The 20,942-nt window shown below is 40.5% G+C and overlaps 1 protein-coding gene across 1 annotated transcript in view; it reads left to right on the top strand.

Moving 5' to 3' along the window:
- LOC111330000 (uncharacterized) overlaps positions 1 to 20,942 on the top strand; it is a 42,185-nt gene that overhangs the window by 10,657 nt on the left and 10,586 nt on the right. Inside the window, exons 8-35 of the mRNA XM_088727151.1 lie at positions 633 to 718; positions 853 to 1,039; positions 1,359 to 1,436; positions 1,518 to 1,772; positions 2,233 to 2,499; positions 2,896 to 3,514; positions 3,726 to 4,025; positions 4,409 to 4,541; positions 4,678 to 4,798; positions 5,402 to 5,506; positions 5,693 to 5,880; positions 6,444 to 6,599; positions 7,087 to 9,334; positions 9,824 to 11,338; positions 11,934 to 12,081; positions 12,499 to 12,632; positions 12,985 to 13,213; positions 13,569 to 13,959; positions 14,351 to 14,641; positions 15,111 to 15,907; positions 16,365 to 16,479; positions 16,963 to 17,069; positions 17,271 to 17,491; positions 17,701 to 17,895; positions 18,795 to 18,848; positions 19,071 to 19,232; positions 19,751 to 19,875; positions 20,320 to 20,550. Of these exons, the coding sequence (XP_088583277.1) occupies positions 633 to 718; positions 853 to 1,039; positions 1,359 to 1,436; positions 1,518 to 1,772; positions 2,233 to 2,499; positions 2,896 to 3,514; positions 3,726 to 4,025; positions 4,409 to 4,541; positions 4,678 to 4,798; positions 5,402 to 5,506; positions 5,693 to 5,880; positions 6,444 to 6,599; positions 7,087 to 9,334; positions 9,824 to 11,338; positions 11,934 to 12,081; positions 12,499 to 12,632; positions 12,985 to 13,213; positions 13,569 to 13,959; positions 14,351 to 14,641; positions 15,111 to 15,907; positions 16,365 to 16,479; positions 16,963 to 17,069; positions 17,271 to 17,491; positions 17,701 to 17,895; positions 18,795 to 18,848; positions 19,071 to 19,232; positions 19,751 to 19,875; positions 20,320 to 20,550 (9,458 nt within the window). The remainder of the gene's footprint in view (positions 1 to 632; positions 719 to 852; positions 1,040 to 1,358; positions 1,437 to 1,517; positions 1,773 to 2,232; positions 2,500 to 2,895; positions 3,515 to 3,725; positions 4,026 to 4,408; positions 4,542 to 4,677; positions 4,799 to 5,401; positions 5,507 to 5,692; positions 5,881 to 6,443; positions 6,600 to 7,086; positions 9,335 to 9,823; positions 11,339 to 11,933; positions 12,082 to 12,498; positions 12,633 to 12,984; positions 13,214 to 13,568; positions 13,960 to 14,350; positions 14,642 to 15,110; positions 15,908 to 16,364; positions 16,480 to 16,962; positions 17,070 to 17,270; positions 17,492 to 17,700; positions 17,896 to 18,794; positions 18,849 to 19,070; positions 19,233 to 19,750; positions 19,876 to 20,319; positions 20,551 to 20,942) is intronic.

Genomic DNA, 20,942 nt, shown 5'->3' with positions numbered 1-20,942 from the left:
TGCCTAGCGTACTTGAATTTCCCGATTAATCTCATTGGCCTATTGGAATTTCCCGATTAACCTGATCGGCCAAATTGAATTTCCCGATTATCATGATGGGCCTACTGGAATTACCCGATTAACTTAATTGGCCTACCGACATTTCCGTCATCACCCCTCGCTTCTTTTGAAACAGGCTATCGAGTCCTTTATTCATTTCGTGACACTGAGACTGGCTTCGAACAGGGCCGTAGCCAGCATGAGGCAAGACGAGGCAACTGCCTCGTCTTAATTTTGGCCTTTTTTCATTTTTTTCTTAAAGATTGACTTTTCTGAAGAAAAAATGCCACGGAAAATCCTTAAAAGAGCATTTCTAAACCTCTAGATTTCGAAGTTTTCTGGGGGGGCATGTCCCCACACCCCTCTAGCGGCTTGCGCCTTCGGCGCTCGAAACTTGCCTCGTCTTGTCCTGAAATCTGGCTACAGCCCAGGCTTCGAAATTACTTTTTTCACGGGGAAAATGGTTCCACTGCAGTTTGCGTGGTCCCAGTGAGGTTCCAAATTGGGACGACGGTTGAAAGTTTTATTTCTAGGATCAGATAATAAATCACCATGTTTGTACGCCTTACATACCTACTTTTCTCTATTGCCAGTTGCGCCTCCGCAATTCGTTAGTCTCTCGCCGCAAGGGGAAGTTCTTCCCGACACAAAACGATGGACCATCACTTTGGACAAACAGGTATCTTGAAGTATTATCTGAGGGAGGTTAGTTTCATAATAATTGAAATAGAATAGGGCACCGACTGAAATTTATGGGGCCTTTGGTATTTCATGTTGAAATGTAACTTGACCCTTTCAAAATGTTCATTACAGTTCGTGCGTCCTACACGAAGCAGCTACATCCGGATCCATCGATCTGACGGCACAGTTGTGTTCAGTGTTGACGTGGCCATTACCGCCGGGGTGTTGTACCCAGTTGGGAGTCTGGGGCGGACTATTCAGTTCACGACCACAATGACTTTTACAGAGAAAGAGAGTTACTATTTAACAATGGATCATGGTAAGGATGCTGGATATATCATCATATTCAATGAAATCACCCAATGAAATCATCCAATGAAATCACCCAATGAAATCACCTCTTTACAACTTTCTCCGATACTTTGCTTAAAATATCATTTCGATAACTGTACCTCTGAGGGAGAAAAATTGCCACCAATCGTTCCATGATCTAAGAACTCCGTCCTCAGAACAGTTGTTGTAGGAAAATGGAAGCCACCAAAAAAAAACCAAGTGGTTTTGACTTAAGCCTGAAGTCAACGCAATCGTCATTTCAATTAATCTTATAATTTTTGAAATATTTTTTGCTTCCTTTACAGGTGTGGCTAAAGGTGTTATCCGCTGTGGTGCTGAATCGCCTGCGATCACAGATCCTTACACCTGGAGGATAAAAATAAGTACGTTATTATTACTGATATTTCTTATAATTATTGCAATATCATCATCAGCAGCAACTTTATACTTTTTTTTTTCAACAGAGGATATCACGCCACCAGTCTTAACATTTATCAATACTCCATCTCGTTCTGGAGGCGACTTCCAAATCACTTGGACAGCAAACGAAAATGTTACAGCTCAATGCACGGTGCAAACTCCTTCCCAGATCTTAGGTCAGCCGTGCAATTGGTCGTGGACTGGAAGCAATCTAGCCGAAGGCTTCTATAGCATTTATGTTCAGTTAACGGATTTGGCAGGAAACTCGGCGCCGCCTGCCAGACACTCATGGTTTGTAGGTATGTCGAGAATGGAGACTCGTGTTATTAAAAATAACGAAATGGAGATTAAAACTTGAATAGGATACTGAAATAATGTATGTCCACCAAACGGAATTGGAGGAAAACTCAAGGTTAGTAGATATGTTGAAACTTTTGTTAATTCTTTTGAAATGGAGAAAAAAAAAACCTGAATAAGATGCTGAAGTAATAGTTATGGCAGCCAAGTGATTTGATTATGGAAGGTCTGTTATTATTTTTTGAATGTCATAACTGTGTTCAAAACCAGTGAAGCAACCTCATGATTGAGAGATCTCTAAGAGAATGTGATACAGATTAATATTTCAAAGTAACTTATGCGACTCGCACAACAAGAAACAAAAGTAGAAATCTCAATCCGGAATTCAAGATCGATGCATGAATTGAAAATTCAATGCTTTCTTCTTATTCTTTGCTGTTTTTTCTTAATTTTATTTTTCAGACCGCACACCACCAACAGTTGTCATAACTTCAAAGCCTGCGTCTCTTAGCAATCAAAATCCATTTACTTTCGGCTTTAACTGTAAAGAAACCTGTACGTTTGAATGCTCTGCACATCAACAAGGTATTAGTCCCGCTTATTCACAGTGCAACAACTACAGATACACGGCCAGCAATCTACAGAACGGACAGACCTATATTTTTTACGTACGAGGAACAGATGACGTCGGGAACCAGGGAAATCCGGCTAATTATACGTGGACAGTTGGTGAGTTAATCCTCTCAGAGTGAAAAAAAAAACCTTTCTACGTTAGTTGGTGACAACGAAATTAGCGGGGTAGGAGGGGGGGAAGATGAGGGGACTAGAGAGGATGTTGATGGAAAACTAAGATGTAGTATAAAAATTATCTGAAAGCATTGTGACTTAAGAAAAACGTTCATAGTCAAAATCCTCCTGCTACGCATTTACAAAATAATTAAAATTATCTTAATCTAATAACAGTAGTCTCTTTCGCCGCACAATTTACTGTATATCTTAAAACTGCATCATTGACATAGTTCTGTAGAGATCCTAGTGACAATCCATAATTTGATCCACTTGACGTTTTGGCCCATCCGGGTTTCATCATTTTTTCATCCCTTTCATCTCAACCTTCACAAATAGATTTACAACCACCAGTTATCTCAAACATGGCTTCTCAAACAGTGGATTGCAAATCAGATCTCAGTCCATCAGTCCTTGGCAAACCTTCAGTCAGCGACAACGAAGGATCGAACATCACATTAACATACCAAGATCTTCCTGGAAGTAGCTGCAGCTTTCAAAGAAAATGGACCGCAACAGATCAAGCAGGCAACAGTGCCTCGAAAATACAGGGAATCAATCTCATCAACCTCAAGCCACCGACAGTAAGTTATCAAGGCAATGTCACCATTGCTTGCGGAAGCTTTGACGAACAACAGCAAGACATGCGCGATGCCATCAATGTCACTCATCCGTGCAACCGGCCAATCACGATAACGTACGTCGATTCTGTTCCCACAATTCTATGCGCCAGGACTTTCAAGAGAACATGGACTATTGCAGATGACTGTGGGAGGCAAGTATCTGTTATCCAACAGATTCGGATCTTAGCTCTTCAGTCGCCGGACTATCCCAAAAATGGACAAGTTAATGTGGCACTGAGAGAGTCGCTTGAGTGGCCTCAGTATCCGGGATCTACTAGGTACAATGTCTACCTTTGGCGGTACGGCTCTACAAAGCCTGCATCACCAACTTCTCGGTATGTCGATAAATAAACAAACCATTTTATTTATTTATTCATTTTTTCAGTATCGTTCTTTTAAAAAGAAACAAATTTTGAGCCTCTGAGTTTTTCAACGACCATAGCTCGACTAACTGAGATACAAGGGCTGAAAGTTTCTAAAGAAACTGAAACATAAATCATTTTCCAATTTCTGTAGCTCATGACCAATTTGATTGTCTTATTTCAGGACTTATTATCGAAGATATACTCCCTCTTACCCAGGCTACCCCGCCGACACTAGGATGCTGTGGAGAATTGAATATGTTCTGAGTTCAGGTGCACTGATACCCAGTCCCATTTGGGGATTCCAAACCAGGGCTTTTCCGGATTTTAAAGTAGAGAAGGTCATAGCACCTCCAAACGCTTTTTCTGGTCTGAAGTTCGAAGTGTCGTGGATCGTCCGAAATATTGGTAAGGTGGGAAATGCTTTGACAACGTGGTATGATAGCGTGTACATTGGAAAAAGTACTGACTTTCGAAATGCAAGGTTGGTTTTGAATACTGGTTTTGTTGTTCTTAAATTAAATTGTCTAAAGAAACCAGAGTTATTATAACGACTGATAAAAAAGACAACTGTTGATATGAGTTTCAAACGCTTGACCTGCAATAAAACAAGAAAGTAGTATTACTTCACTGTTTTTCTTGGCAAATCATTCTTGTAATATCGCGTATGATCAACTTATACTTTCGTGATCTTGCAGGTAATCAATATCATTATCGTTACCATTACCACGCGGCCAATGCCATCGTTACCTTTATTTCATATATCTCCTATTCGTTATCGTCATCGTTGCAGTTATATTCTTTCGTTCTCAAGGTTACCCATCTCGCTATCTGAAACTAAGAACAACCTCCACATTTCTATTTCAGGCTTGCAACAACTGTCCGACGTAGAGAGATTCTGTTTCAAAATGATGGCTATACTGCAAAGGGAACAGTTCAACTACAAGTTGACGAGTTCGGAGTGTTTTATGTTTTTGTTGAAACGGATAGGTACAACAGAGTAAGTACTAACAATATTTACTTATTTAACGATATGCAAAATATTATCTTAAATCGTTCCTTCCTTCTATAAAAGACGCAAATTGGTATTGAAATGAATATTAATGGATCATAAATCAAATTTCCTTTTGTTACAGATAAGCGATATCAATCGTGCAAACGATGTATTGTTGGGTAACAGCCCGGTACACGTGTCACTCACTCCCCCTCCTAACCTGAAAATTGATAAAATTGTGCTCCCAAGTCCAGCGCTCTCAGGTAAGAAACCCTCTCACAATAGTTGATAACTTCTGAGTAAATTATCAATTACTGTTAATTTGACCTGTTGTTCAATCAATCAATCAATCAATCAATCAATATCAATCAATACTTTATTTACCCACGTAGCGTCAAGGAGTTCATAGAGCTCATTCAAAATACGTACGTGCCTCTAAGATTAAGAATCTAAAAAACCTAATACATACTGTCAAAACCTAATTGATTAGAAATTAAAATAACTAACAATAAATATTAAAATTTAAGTTTGTACAGTAAAATTCAAAGTCACTTAAATACAGGTATAAAATGGTGAAGCAATAGCTTAAATAATTTAAAATTAAGATTAAAAATTAAGTTTGTACAATGAAATTGAGAGTCACTTAAATTCAAGTATAAAATTGAGAAGCAGCTAAAGTTTCAATGTTCTCAATAGCTTCTTAAAAAGGTTGATATCATTGGCCAGTTTTACACTTGTAGGTAATCCATTCCACAGCTGCGCACACATATAAGTGTGTTATAATCTAAATGTAAGCTACTGTCACGTATATGCGCGGCCTACAAAAGAAGTAATCAAAGCTTAGATAATTCTTTGCTTTCCTAAAGGTAAAGCCATCAAGATAACGTGGACCGTGAAAAACTTTGGAATGGGTGTAACTGCCCATGATGCATGGTATGATAGAGTTTACCTGTCTAAGGATGACAAACGAGGTTAGTGTCTTCCTTCAAACTTATTTACATGTTCTCCTTTTTAGAGTGCCCTTAACAAGAGAGAGAATATAAAGTTTCTGTATTATTCAGCTCATGCTTTGCAATGATTTTAAACTCTTGAAAAAGAAAATTTCAAAACTGTAGAATCAAAATAACTCTAGAATTCCTTTTTTTTTTCCTGTACAGACTGGTCTGACTGGATCCTTGGCACATTTTACCATCATGGTACACTGTCTGTTGGTGCAAGCTACAAGCGAAAACTACCTATTACTCTCCCCAATGCAATTTATGGCAATTTTTCGATTTTGATAGTAACAGACCTTTACAATGCTGTATTTGAGCACAACAACGAGGGTGACAATCTTAAAGCGCAGGTAATTAACCGACCAAATTGAGTGATTAAGGAACGTTCCCTCTTTTTCTCTGCTGTCTTTCCTGTGTGCTACACAGGATATGTGAAATATATCGTATTATTAAAAAATGGATCATTGGATAATACAATTCAAGACTTTTTATTGGCTTAGCCATTATGGTATATGAGCCAATATACCATAATCTACACTGAATATGGTGAGCCTACGCGTCAGCTTAAAATTAAAAGGGAGCTAAAAAATTTAGTAAAACTTAGTAATTTAATTTAACGTTTTTAATAAAACAATTATTCCACTCGCGCTTGTTGGATATGAGATGATTATAGCCAACTCGGCGCTATGCGCCTCGTTGGCTATCTATCATCTCATATCCAACGCGCGCACGTGGAATAATTGTTAAATAGTCTCTGGAACTAGCGCCCTAATAGTATTTTGGAGGAATAGGTTCGAGTCCAATCGAAGCTAGTATTTTTTTAATTCTAAATTTTGGATATAGAAAGGTTAAATTCTCAAATAAGGTTATCTGGCAAATCATTTAAAGGTTATTTCTTGCTTTATTTTTGCAGGCGATGCGAATACACTTAAGCCCTCCCCCAGATCTGGTTGTAACTTCTATCACGACGCTGGAAAATTACTACACAGGAGATGTGATGGAGGTTCGTTTTAACGTTTCGAACAAAGGCCTCGGTGAACCCTTTAACTATTGGTGGAGAGATCGCATGGTGAGTAGGAAGCTATTGGTGGAATAATGAGGAGTTCCTCTGCTTCATCGAATTCCTTACAGCCTCGCGTAAGCGATTGGTTCATGTTCATTGCTTATTGATAACTAAAGGAAAGCCTCATGTTACTTTAGTCAAACCTTAGATGCAATGAAATAAATTTTAACGTCCCAAACTAAATCTTCCAAAAAAAAATTTCAATTAAAATTATATTCAAAGCCGGCGCTCTGAGGAAGTCCAATAACCAGGCGTGTCGGGGACCTTTTTGTTGTCAGAGCGAGGATTTCCTGTTCCCGAATCTAAAAGCTTTCGTTGGGTCTCGCGCACTAGGAGCAGTGATACTCAGGATACTCAGATTTATCGCTTACAAAGGTTCGAAGGAAAGATCAATGATAAATCACACAGGTTCCCTTCGGGTTTTTTTTTTTTTTTCGTGTGTTTGTTGACGTAGATAAAATATTTTGAAAAACATGTTTTGCTTCATTTTCAGACCATCACAAATACTGCATCAGTAAGATATAAAGTTCTTGGAGTCACCCGATTTTCGGGATTGTTTCCGCCCTCCTCGTGGTACGTTAGAACTGTGGATTATTTCATTCCTTCTAGTTGGTCAACCGGACAATACAACATCACAGTTTACACGGATTATGATGACGACGTTTTTGAATTCATCTTTAACCATAACAACGAGAAAACCGTACAGGTGAATGTCACACAAAGGTTGCCCGACCTGACCGTCGCGCATGTCAACGTTTCTTTAACCGCTGACGACGTCCAAGCCTATTTGAGTGTCTCTTTTTCGGTTGAAAACGCTGGACAAGGAGTAACAACCGAAGCACCTTGGTTCGACTCACTTTACATCTCATCGCAGGCTCAATATTCACAAAGTAATGCAATATGGTTGGGAGATTTCCCTCACAGAGTCAATCTGGGTTCAGGCAAACGATACAGCATCAATACAGGACCCATACGCATAAATAGGGATATTTTTGGTCAGCGGTATATTTTCGTTAAAACTAACGCGTATGGAGCAGTCGCAGAAAATAACGTAAAGAGCAATATCAGATCCTCTGGCAATATAACATTTCCACAGGTTCTGCCGGATTTTGTCGTAGTAAACTTTACTTTGTTGTCCCCTAAGGAAGCCCTTTTGAGTGAATCCAAAGTATCATTAATGTGGACTGTTGAAAACAATGGCACAGGAAGTACGCTGGCGAACCCCTGGCAAGACGCGGTTTACCTGTCAAATTCTCCAACTGTACAAAATAACTCGACAAAACTTGCTGACTCCTTCCTCAGACAAGCTTTAAGTCCCGGGCAGAGTTACACCGAGGTTTCATTTATGAAGTTACCATCTGATACATCTGGAACTTATTATTTCGTTTTGAAAGTCAACGAGGGCGGCTCTGTGGTTGAAAAAGGTGCGCTGGTGAACAACTTAGCTTGGATTCGTGCTGAAATTTTACCAAAACCACTGCCAGACTTAGCCATTGTAGATGTATCTTTTGTTTTTGAAGAAAAACGTCGTTTTTTGACGGTTTTGTGGTCAGTGGCAAACTTTGGCAGCTGGATGCGCGAGCCTTTATCTTGGGTGGACAGCGTAGTATTCTCGTCCTCACAAGGCGTCATCGATGGCAAAGATGCCCGTGTCATGGCATCTGAAACCGTTACTGCTAAACTAGATGAACAGCAAGAGTACCAGCTTTCCGCTACTTTACAGATTGGCGAAAACGTAATCGGAAAGTTTTACGTGCATGTAGTTACAAACTCCAACAAAACCTTCTCTGAAGTCTCTGGAACTTCAAATAATATCGGTGTTTCAAGGGAAGTCCTCAACGTTCCACCTCCCCCGGCACCTAGGTTAATCCTGACTATTATTTCAAGTTTACCGTCCCAGATCACCCTTGGAGTTCCTTTCTCCATCAAGTTTCGGGTACAGAACGAGGGACTTGTTGCAACGAAGAAAACATCATGGACAGATGCGATTTACGCTTATGGAAAAAAGGATGCAAATCGGACAGAGGTCATCGAGGGAGGAACGAAATTAAGGGACATTCCCCACATAGGAGCCTTGGAAGCTAATTCGTTTTATGAAGAAAGTATCAACGTTTCAATTCCACATGGATTTCGTTCTTCTGCTTTCATTCATGGCTTTGCAGACATCCACAGCCCTTTTACACCGTGGCCAGAGATTGTTGAACCCATCAATAACACGCAGCGTAATGTCACGCATCCTAATGTCACACAGCCTAATGTCACGCTACCAACTGTGACACCAACTGTTCTGACGCCTATAGTTATTAAAGTAGGACTGTTACCAGATCTGCAAGGCTCACTGGGAAACTCAAAAGTGCAAACGCGTGGTGGCCAGCCACTGAATGTCACTTTCAACGTCACAAACTCCGGGGAATCACCTGTACGTGGTGCGTGGTACAATGCGCTGTATCTCAGCCAGGACGTGCTGATCGACCCATTTGACCGCAAACTTGCCACTGTAAGAGCAACTAATCTCGCCGTGAACGACACTGTGTCCTTGAGCGCTGAGGTCTTCATTCCCTTTGACACTCTTGACTCGGACTACTACCTGTTACTGTCAGTGGACAGCAAAAGCGCCATATGGGAGAGTGATGAACTGAATAACGACGCTTACCATCTGATAAAGATAAACAAGACATTTAGCAGTGACTTGGCGGTAGTGTCTGTTTCCTCATCCAGTGGAGAATTCTCCTATGGCCAAGGTAAGAATCATTTAAAACATTAAAACCCTGGGGCTTTTAGCTTTAATATTTTTATTCTGTGCGCGAGCTTAACGTACGACGTATTAGTTGCATACTCAATGAGTGACAGTCAATAAAATCACTGCAAAACTGATCAATCACTGTACATGATCAGACTCACAAAATCGACCAACAACAACTCTTTACTCAATTCTGATAATAACATCTTCTCGGGTTGTCGAAACGACAATCGCTACTACCGATAAAATACTATCTCAGGACTATTCTCGCCTGGACGATCAGGCTAGACTATCAAGGGTCACTCTTGCGTTTTAACCATTTACTGGATTATATCCTGTGATAAACCTGAGTCAGCCAGGTTGGTAATCAGTCCCAGCCATGTTTCGATTCATTCATCTATTTTTCTTTCACCTCCCCCCTCCTCCCCAAAGTTCTGATCAGAATAATTACTTTATCAACCAAGGAACAAATCGCCACCGTTTCTTTCAGATGTCACAGTAAACTGGAGAATAAGAAACAATGGCAGCCAACGCACAGAAGGATATAAATGTGATACCGTTTACTTATCAGAAGACGATAAATGGCAGATACAAGACGTTAGGTTAGGCCGGCCAATCTGTTCATACGTCATCCTGGAACCCTCCAATGGAGGTTCAAACCGAGACACGTCATACTCTTCAACGAGTGAGCTGCCGCTGACAGCCGTGGGCGCATATCGCAGCCTCGTGAAAACCCGTGGTAACATTATAGATCAGAACCTGCAAAATAACATAGCTGTTGGGCCAAAACATATTAACGTTACATTTCCAAATCTTCCACTCGACGGTTGCGTAGATGTCACCTTAAAGCCAGACGAACAATCTTCTTTCATCATAGACGATGTCCCGGATGGAAAGACTCTCATTGTTTCCATAAATAGTAGTAATGATGATGCGTTCCATGACCTTTACGTCAGACACTCTAAACCGGCAACCACTTACCAATATGACGGTGGATCAAGGCTTGCCCTGTCCGCCGACCAAGAAGTGGTCATTTCCGAAACAGTCTTTGGAAAATACTACGTTCTAATGACCCGCCGACAAGATATGTCCATCTCTGCGCCGATTACCCAACCATCGCGATTGTGCTCGCACATAGCAAAGTTTGAAATCGCTCGGGTATTCCCTAGTCAAGTGGCTCCGCTGGGAAACGCCACGTTGCGCTTAGAAGGGGCCCTGTTTGGACAACATCTGGAAGCTTTTCTCGTGAGTGCATCTTCGGAAGATAACTTTGTCGAAGCAGTAAAGGTGTATCGAATGAGTTCAATTGAAGTGTATGCTACCTTCACCACAAGAAACCTAACCATTGGTACCACATTTCATGTGAAACTTGTCAACACTGAGTCAAAAGAAATAGCCACATTGCCCGGTTCTTTGGTGATAACAAGTGGTGAGGCTGGACGATTAGAAACGTATGTAGACTTTCCAGAAGCTGTGCTTGTGGGTTCTCCAGGCGTGATAACAGTCACCTATGAAAATGTTGGAGACACTGATATAGTTAGCTCAGTATTGGCTGTTCGTGTTGTCGGTGGCCTAGCTCAACTTCGCCCTGTCCAAAAAGCTGCATCATCGGGCCAATTCTCTTCCACTGTGGTCTTTTTAGCTCAACCTCTTCAAGGCCCAGGCGGCATTTTGCCTCCAAAGGCTTATGGGGAGATGGTATTTGACTTCGAGTCTCTCGCAGGCGGAGTGACACAAAGCAGATTTAGTCTTCAAATGTTGGACGAAAATGATAGAGCTCACCCTTATCTGAACAGCAGTGAAGATCTGAAACCAGAGTTTCTCAGCAGTTTACTGTGGGCTCCAGTTTGGAATAACTTCCTTATTTCCGTTGGGAAGACAGCCGCCACATTCCAACAAAGGATGTCAGCGGTCAGTACCTTGCTCAGCAAGTCTGGAAGAAGAGTCAACTTGGTGAATGATCTTATCCAGTTTCAACTTGATATTGCAAACGGAAAACTGACTGGTGAGAGATCATTGTTTTCTTAAGGAAAAGTAGTTCAGAGAAAAACTCTGGATAAACATTTAGTCGTAGGTCCTTTCTAAAAGCTTGAACTTTCTATTGAGCTAACCGCCTCCCGGTTAGCTCAATGGATAGAGCGCTGGACTGATGTGCGGGAGGTCGAAGGTTCGAGCCCCGGCCGGACCAACACTTAAGGTCTTAAAATAATTGAGAAGAATATGCTGCCTTTCTATAACATCAAGAAATGGTTTAGATATTCTAGTCTTCTCGGATAGGGACGAATAAATGGAGGTCCCGTCTCCTGCAGGGTTAGGGGTAGGAGACGTTAATTTCCCTCGCACGAGATTACTGTGTGATGGATGTCCTCCCCTGGGGTGGGATGGGTGGGTTGTTGTCTTGCGTTTCATACATAAGCCTCTGGCTTGGGCAATATGGGTAACCATGCCCCACGTAAAGACATTAAACTTTGATTACTATTACTATTTCTAACTTCCTTTTAATCATTCTCAGCCAATCTTTCCAATGTCCAGTTCTGTACGTTTGAGTAACTTAACTGTGTATTCAAAATTTTTCATAACTATTATCTGTATTTTTTAAGGAGATCCTTTGTTATCTGAGGATGACATAACAGGTCAGTCCGCTAAAGATTTGGCCCTGCCTTTGCTGCTACAAAGAATCTACAGCCCGCTGATATCAAAACGAAGACAAAAGGGTGTTTTTGGTAATGGTTGGATTGCACCTTGGTGGTAAGAAAAAAGATAGTTTCTTTAAATGAATATTGTAAGGATATCAATAAGAATGATGGTAGTATTTGTTACACAAAGTGATGGACGCAAAGTCAATATAAAACCGGCATGTTGTATTCTGCTCTCGTCCGCAGAATCAGAAGATCCCGGAACTAGTTATCAGTACTACAGTTATAAAAACAATAAGAAAATAGTAAAAAATCTTCTAATGACCTTTAATAGGAAGCAGCCTCTTAGCGAAATTGATATTAAAGAGGGTCTTTTAGCACATCATATGAAAACTGGAAAATGCACGACCTGAAACCATGATTAGGTAACCAGAGCTTAATTGTCGCTGTTTAATCATGAATTATCGCTATTGGCCCTACTCGTCCTATTGTGGTAAACTATTATTGAATCCCGCTTTATCTCAATTAGGGAGGCTGAAATCACACAAATTACACCAGAGACCATTAAAATTGTACAATTACGTGAAGAGCTGGTGTTTAAAGCTGACTCAGCTGGGCTGTACAAGTCATTTGATGGAAAGGAAGTTTCTGTTAACGACACAGGTCAGGGTCGTTTGCTCTTTGGATTTGTATGATCGTTACGTAACTTTTTGCAATTATGCCACCACAAAACACTAAGACTCAAAAAATCAATTTTTCCCTTAAATTACATATAGATAGATATTCAGTGATCAAGATTCACAGCGTTGAGAAAAAGAACGAGGACGAGAGCCGAAGGGGTCTTCAACTTGTGTGAGGTCATGAATATGCAATCTTGTTTGCCATGGCTCGTTAAGATGATTTACTTATTGGCCTTAATATCTTTGCGCTGCCGCGAGCAAAACAGCCATTCCTTTGGATATTTCTATACCATTCACGCCTTCTATCTAACCTATCATTCCCCTTTTCTACTTAGATGTTCGTTTCACCGACTCCAGCACCACTACCGTGTATATTTTTGATTCCGTCATGAAGAACCTGAAAGAGCTCCAGAGAGGAAATGAGACGATCACCGTCGAATATTCACAAAACAGATCATCGACTTTCACTCATTCGTCGGGAGGAAAAATCTCTGTGAAATACAACGACAAAGGACTTGTACGAGAGGCGCAATTTGAAGATGGATCGGGTAAAAAACAGAGATGGTAAGTATGTTTCTCCTTCCCTTGTCAAACTTTCGAGAATGTAAATTACCACGGGCGCAATGTGGCCGAGTGATTCTGGCCCAGCCCTCTCACCCTGCCACTCATTGGATTTATTCTCGGTTGCCCCGAATTCAACTCTTTAGCTGCACTTTGTATATAGCCACCTGCTCTACCTCTGACCAGTTGGGATTTTTAAACATTAAGTTCATTAACATATTTTGCGTTCAATTTGTTTGTATTTGACCTGGAAACCCCATTGGGGGAATGGTCAGGTAAGGATAGCGTCAGACTTACATTTATACACTATGCTCTGACACACTACGATATTGAACGTCTTAAATTATTTTACCCGCAGTTTCTACACATACAGTTGGGACACTGGGTCTCTTTTGTCAGTCACTGTTGGTGAACAAATCACTCGTTACACCTACAACATTCACGGCGATCTTACAAGTATTATTTACCCTACCTCGTCCACTGTCAAGTACTCATGGAACCAGTATGGACTCCTGAGTAACGTCACAGGTTTTAACAAGGAAAACAAGTTCATCTACGGAACACATTTCTCGTACGACTGGAATGGAAAGGTGACCGTGACCAGACTTCCACAAGGAGACTCGGCTGAGCTTTTCTTTAACGAGAAAGGAAAGGTGATGGACATAAAGGGTGCTGGTCTTGGCGATGTACGTTTTGAAAGTTTTAAAAATGATGACGAGGTTGTTAAAACTGTGAAACAAGGAGACCAGGTATTGGATTTATTTAACATTCGTGATAATTTGAGGGGCTGAAAATGTTTAAAGTACAAGTAATAGTGCTCAGAGAAAAACTAGCCACTATTGATTGCGGTTGAACAAGGGAGAAAAAGATGACGTTTTGACCAACGACCCTTTAGTCTCGGAGGATAGGTGATCACCTCAAAAAATGAGAGAAATTTCCACTTCTTTATCATACGCCGGGCCCTAATTTGACATTAGCCTCGCGTAAACGCCCTATTCACTGGGGAGGGCATCCCCGTGTAGTCCATGATCGAAAGTACCATCCATTGGGATTTACTACCTTTCATCCAAGGCGATAACACCACAATGAAACCAAAATTTTAGAGTCGTTAGTCTCAAGGATATGCTGTCAATTTTTCAGATTGTGTTGACAAGGAAGTACAACGTAAAGACACATATAATGACAGTTATTGACGCAAACGGCCACGATACAGAATTCCTCTTACAGAAAAATGGGGAAGTCTTGAACACGACGGATCCAGGAGGCTTCGTTTATCAGAATATCTACGATGGCAAGGCTCAAATGATCAAATTCATATACCCAGATGGTAGAAATGAACTAACAGACTACGACGACAAAGGGCGACTGGTGAAGTTTACTGGTAGAGCTGGAAAGGAAGTCAAGTTCGGATACGATGAAAATAACCGACTTGTAAGTTTGAAGTTCTTTGCTAAACAATGATAAACAGCGTTTTCTCTCTTAGCCACTTGACTATTTCTAGAGCCTGGTTGTAAATTCAGCAATATTCAGTTTATGACGAAAATATCCAGTAAACTCGTTAGATGAAAGAAATCACTTGATAAACACGAATCGGACTGTTGTGGCATTTGCTCAAGTAAACACGTAAAATCAGTACTTGTGGCTATCACATATGAAGTATCAAATAGGTACTTCAATGGGGATCTCATCGTATCATCCCGACTTGATTTAGAATGCTTGTAGTTAGCTTTCTTTTTTTTTTTTTTTGAGAGGTCATATGTGATGGTAAGAGTAGTAATTTTTCTCCCTGCCAAGAACTGGGCTCGTTTAAAAAGTCGTTGTGTAAGGGTATGCCTGGAGGAATATGTTGATTTTTCTGTTGATCCCTTCTCTCTGTTTATCCCTCTATCTATGAATGCAGGTCAAAAAAGATGTCGATGATCTCAGCTCTTCGTATTTCTTACATGATAGCGACGGTAATATTGTCCAAGCAATGAATGGCATCGGTACGATCGATGTTGCTTATGACGGTGAAAACAGACCAACTAGTGTCTCGTATCCAAACCGTCAAAGCATCACTTACAAGTACAATGAATTCCAACGTCGCGTGGGGCTAAAAGTGTCCGGGTTAAACATGGTGTACAAGTATGACCAGCTTAACCGGTTATCGGAAGTGGTTCGCGTAGACTCAAGGGGCACGGCAGACGTTCTGCTGAGACTGGAGTACAACTCACAAGGGATGTTATCTAAACGTGTCCTTGGAAACGGAGGTTATTCTGAGTACAAGTTAGATCCAGTTAATTCAAAGCTGTCTCGTTTAGTAAATTATTTCCCAAATGGCAGCATCTCCTCTTCCTTTGAGTACAATTACGACAATAAAGGACGAATAATTCAGGAAAATACAACATCTGGTATCTGGCGGTACAAATACGACGCAGCATCGCAGCTAATAGAGGCAAAATATCCACACGGTAAAATTGTTCGATACACCTACGATAAACGAAAAAATCTAGAGCAGGTTTCAGAAGAGCCTGGTAACAAGACTTTATATTCTGTCAATGAAATCAACCAGTACACTTCAGTAGGAAATTATGAGATCAAGTATGACATGGATGGAAATGTGGCGGAAAAGACAAATAGAGATCTACGGAATGACAGTGTCAAATTCAAGTTTAGTACTGAAAATATGTTACTGCAAGCTGAAACTCCGAACAAAAGGTATGAAAATTGACCAAAAAAGGAGCCAAATTTTTACTTTCGTTGATTGTAAACGTTATTCAAGCGCGAACCTCAGAAGGGTGGAACCTCCTTAGGTGTATGCTCCCCCCCCCCCCTCTGTTTGTTAGGGAAAGGTGTGATAATCTATAGTAATTCAAACAACAACCTGGAATGCTAAGTGCCAGTAAGATGCGACTGTAGGACCCACCCATCCACTCCTCCCTAATGATCTCTTTTCTCTAAAAGGGGATGAATAGAAAATAAAAGAATTCAGAGAGAGAGAATAATCGTGATATCATCGGTGCTACTCCTTGACATTATTTTGTTAGAGTTTTCCAGAATTGTTTATCACAATACTTTACTTCTGGCCAGTAAATAGGCAGCTACTGAAGTTTGTTCCCAGCCGTATGCAAAAAACCATTCCCAGAAATTTGACTCAATGTTGTTGTTACTGCAGGTGCAACTATGCGTATGACAGCTTTGGAAACTTGTACAAGAAAACATGCGGCCAAAATGAAGTGCAATATATAATTGATCCTTTTGGGAATCCTGGAGCTGATATTGTTGGCCAGGTAAAAGATTTCATAAAATTGCGCTGATCACAACATCCAGCTAGATATTTAAAGTTAACAATCGGCTTATGGTACGCGTATAAAGAAAATTACGTCGCGAAATTAGAGCCACTGAGAGCGCATCGTCACATAGAATTGACTTGAATTGGAAAACATCTTCAAATAAACTTTTGATAGGGCAGAAAACACTGACGAATTTTTAATCAACCAAAAAGAAGCAACGATGGTTGAGGATTAAGAAGATTAACATGGGTTTTAATGACAGACGAGAAAAATTAGGTTAAAGTTTTCAAGGACACTTGAAATTTTTCGGGATCGAATGCCGGTTTATTCTGTTCTGGCCGACTCAATTGGGGATCAGGACATTAAAACAAATTACTTGATTGGCTGGTTTTTCTTGTCACATTACCACTTCCGTTTTTTTCTTTTTAGGTGTGAATGTATTTCTGAGTTTCACGGTAAATGGTAACTTTTTTTTGGCAGATTACCGGTGAAAATGTGACATATTTTATTCACTGCCAAGATCTTGGATTAGTTGCTTTGATGGACACGGATGGAAATCTATATTATTATGAGTTTGACGCGCAGGGGTAAGTTTTATCAAGGTGTAAAAGGTTCATTGTTATTTGAAAATTTCCTTCAGTTGTAGGCGTAGAACTGAATCTGCTTCTGTACTGCCTGCTACCCTGCTCTCTGGCAATGAAAAAAGCCAGCCAAGTATGTTACTGACAATGGGAAACATAACGCTATGAATTTCTTTTATATTGCGACACATCTACTCCCTTTTGCAGGTCTGTCGTAGGAGTACTGGGTCCCAGAGGTGATCTAGTTAATCGGTACAGTTATGACCCGTTTGGTAGGATATTAGAAGTCTATGAAGAGTTGCCCCAGGACTTCACGTTCGTTGGTCAATGGGGAGTGACCGCTGATCGTGAACTAAGAGATATATACTGGATGCGGTTCAGGCACTATGATGCACAGCTTGGAAGATTTCTTAGCTTCGACCCACTTGGTATGGATTTCTCCAGTAAAACTATTCGTGTTTATCAACGTGAAACATTTTAGCTGAATGATCAAAGCAGAAACTTGAACGAAGCCTTTCAAACTACTCTGGTAGAGATGTTAGAGAACCAGACTTGAAGGTCTTCAATATCATTAAAAGGCTAAGAATTCTGAAAAAAAAATCCATTTGATTACACGGTGTCTGTTTTTTTATTTCAGGTTTTTCAGGAAAAAGTATCAATCTATACTCGTACGCAGCCAACAATCCTATCATGCTGAAAGATCCTCGAGGAAAAGTTATTCCCTTTGCCGTTCTAGCCGCTGGAGCCCCGGGAGCAATAATTGGTGCATCGACAAATGTTGCTTCTTATTATGCCACTCAGAAGTTACTTGGTCAGAAGGTAACCACTGGAGGTACGTAAACAAATGCATTAAAAAATCTCCCGTATTTTGATCGGAATACCAAGATTTATTGTACCGCAATGTAGTCTTGTGGTATATCCGAGCGTTCTGATTGGTTCTTATTTGGTCAGAATATTGCCTTGCGGACCGTTTCCGCGGAGATGGTCCTAAGCTGTGTACTGTTGTGCGTGAAAGCTGGAAAAATCAAAATAAATATTTTTTTCCAGAGAGTTATATATCAATGAACTACTTACTAACCTGGCTTCCTGAAGCCCCACTAGGGTTTACTGGGGTATATTGGCCCTCTATTGTTTTTGTATGGCCCTCGCTGCGCTCGGTCTGTACTGCCACGACCGTGGGCCAATATTCCCCAGAGCGGCTCTCGCTCTCTGTTTCCAAACATACCATTCGCAGCAGGAAAGTTAACCCGACAATGAAAACAAAAAACGACTCGAGGACGAAGTCAGAGTCCCAGTATCGTGAATAGCTTTAACATATCATCGCGAAAGACTTTGTGAAAATCTGTTTGAAAATGTTTATGATTTGACAAGCGTGTAATTGAGCAATTTTCAATTAAATGTCGAAAGCAAATCGGGATTGCTTTGCTTCTGCTGTACTTCGCTCTGCGTTCGGTCCCGAAAATTCCCGCCCCTCTCTCAACCAATCAGATGCAAAAGTAAAACTAATCACGACTCGGTCGCCCGCGATTTCCCGCGTTTTAGGCAGTTTTGTCGGTTTTTCTTCTTATTTCTAATTGGCTCTTGAATTTAATTTCCTTTCTTCTGATTGGTTGTTGTGATTACTTTGGTTTTGGTTTACCGGCAATCGAAGAGCGCTCTAATGACCAGACTATTGTCAATAACGCTGAATGACTGAATTGCACTACAGTCAGTATTGTTTGCCATCTTCAGGAGTCGTATCAAGCGCCATAGGAGGGTTCGTCTCTGGATACTTTAAAAGACAACGTAAGTGCTATACTTTAAAGAGAACGTAAGTATAAAAAGGCGATACTTAAAAAGAGAACGTTAAGTATAGATTGTAGCTTACTCCATCATTTTATTCTCTGTATAGGTGGTATTTGACCCATGGATGGGATGCTTCATTTGAATGACTGCTTAGCAATAAGCCCCTGTTAATGATGACGATGACAATAATAATAATTTCTATATGTATTTATCTTTATGCAGAAATCGTAGCTGGGTTTGTAATTAGCTTTGGAAGCTCAGTACTACAGCAAGGAATTGATAATGGTATTTCGAATATAAACTTGCGACAGGCGTTAGAAAGTGGTGTAACTAGTGTGATCTCGTCGACCATACCACCTCTGAAGAGACCAAAATGGAGAACAGGTAGATGTACTAATGATTTTACTGTCCACCCAGTAACTGCTTTAAGGAAAACTGTTTCGAAACTTTCCACGAGAGCTTTAATGAGTTTTGATCATGCAGATCAGGAGTGCTTTTTATTTTTAGTTTATGCTTGATAATGTTGTATCGAAGACTCGTCCATCAACTAAATGCAAGAGCCCAAGAAAAGTAATTGTTATTTAGTGTACGCTGTTTTGATAGACGAAGCCATGATTTTCTCCCCATATACTCAAAGACAGCGCGAGCCGACTATTGAAAAGTAGTAAAATAGTCAGAGGAATTCTCGTATGCCGCTGGCTTAAAACTTTGCCCCTTTCGAACGGATCTTTCCCGTTTCGTACACTGCAAGAAATTCTTCGGGGAGTTTCCCTTCTTTGTTCAGTCATTGAAGCGCTTATCATGTTGATATGAGTGTTGAGGCATCCCATGCTCTTACACTCGACAGCAAATCATCCATGAGATTATTCCTTCCACATGTTAATGCTGCGTTTCTTTTGAAGGGTATTCACCAGTGGACAACTTCGTAGACGATATCTACGATAAGACTGTTAAAAATATTTTTGTTCCACCGCTGGGAAAAGACCTCGTCAATAAGATAATCGACTGGGTTCGGTCCTGGGATCCGGTGAGATGATTCATTAACAAAAGTTTTTTTTTTGTCCCAATATTAAATACATAAGTTTCCTTTGTTGTCGCAATATGTATGTTGCTATACAGTAGATCGTCTGGGTCACCATCAATAACCTTACAACAATGCGTATCTTAGTTGTTGTCCTCTAAGACTTTCGCCGATACTGTTCATGCAAAGACTTATTTAGGCAACGTTCTGTTTGAATGACTGGGTTTATGATCAAGATTATTTTGATTTTACGAGATTGCGCTCCAGAAAAAATGATGCGTAGTCATCGTATGCAGTTGTGGTGTATACTGTATATACAATCGCTTTCTTTCCTTTTGTCAGCTTTTTCAGTAGCTTAACTCAAAATTGATTTTCAAGTCTTCACTCTTTCTGGGTGTTTCCTTATGAGAGAAGATTGATTTTTTTTTATATGTCCTTGATGTGTTACAGAATGACATGATTGGTCCCCCTGGATATGGAGACGCACGCTTTATTTCTTTGAAGACTCCTCTGAACTACAAGATCAGGTTTGAGAATGATCCAAATGCAACCGCACCTGCGCAGAACGTGATTATCCTGCACACATTGGATCAAGACCTGGACATTCGCACATTTAGAATCACAGGATTTGGCTTCGGCAACTTTACTAAGAAGCTAAGCAAGTCGGTAGCCTTCATTCAGGTAAGGAAAACTAGCGGTGTGTGTTGACTCTGGTAAATAATTTATATTAGCTTATCCAGACAAGCTGTTTATGATTATCTAGATTGAGAAATTATCTGCAATTCGTTTATCTACCACTTAATTTGGATATATCAACAAAGTTGAAATGGTAAATTGGCCACCGTAACAATTACAAAAGCTGGCGCTTCGAGTGTTAGCCCTTCGTCGGAGCGAATAGAGGAATCGGTCACACCTTCGCGACGTGGAAAGGAATGACAAGGAAACATCGAAACCAGTCGCTAGACATTTTAATTTACCTAATCATTCTAAGCAACATATGACAATCTGCGGTCTTTCTTTACATTTAGGTAGCACGGAAAGCCGTAAAAATCTTGAACAAAAGCTCATCTTTC

The sequence above is a fragment of the Stylophora pistillata genome, chromosome 7, assembly GCF_964205215.1.
Source record: "Stylophora pistillata chromosome 7, jaStyPist1.2, whole genome shotgun sequence".
NCBI lineage: Eukaryota > Metazoa > Cnidaria > Anthozoa > Scleractinia > Pocilloporidae > Stylophora > Stylophora pistillata.
The sequence above is the reverse complement of the archived record's forward strand: the minus strand, read 5'-3'. Positions and strand labels throughout refer to the sequence as shown.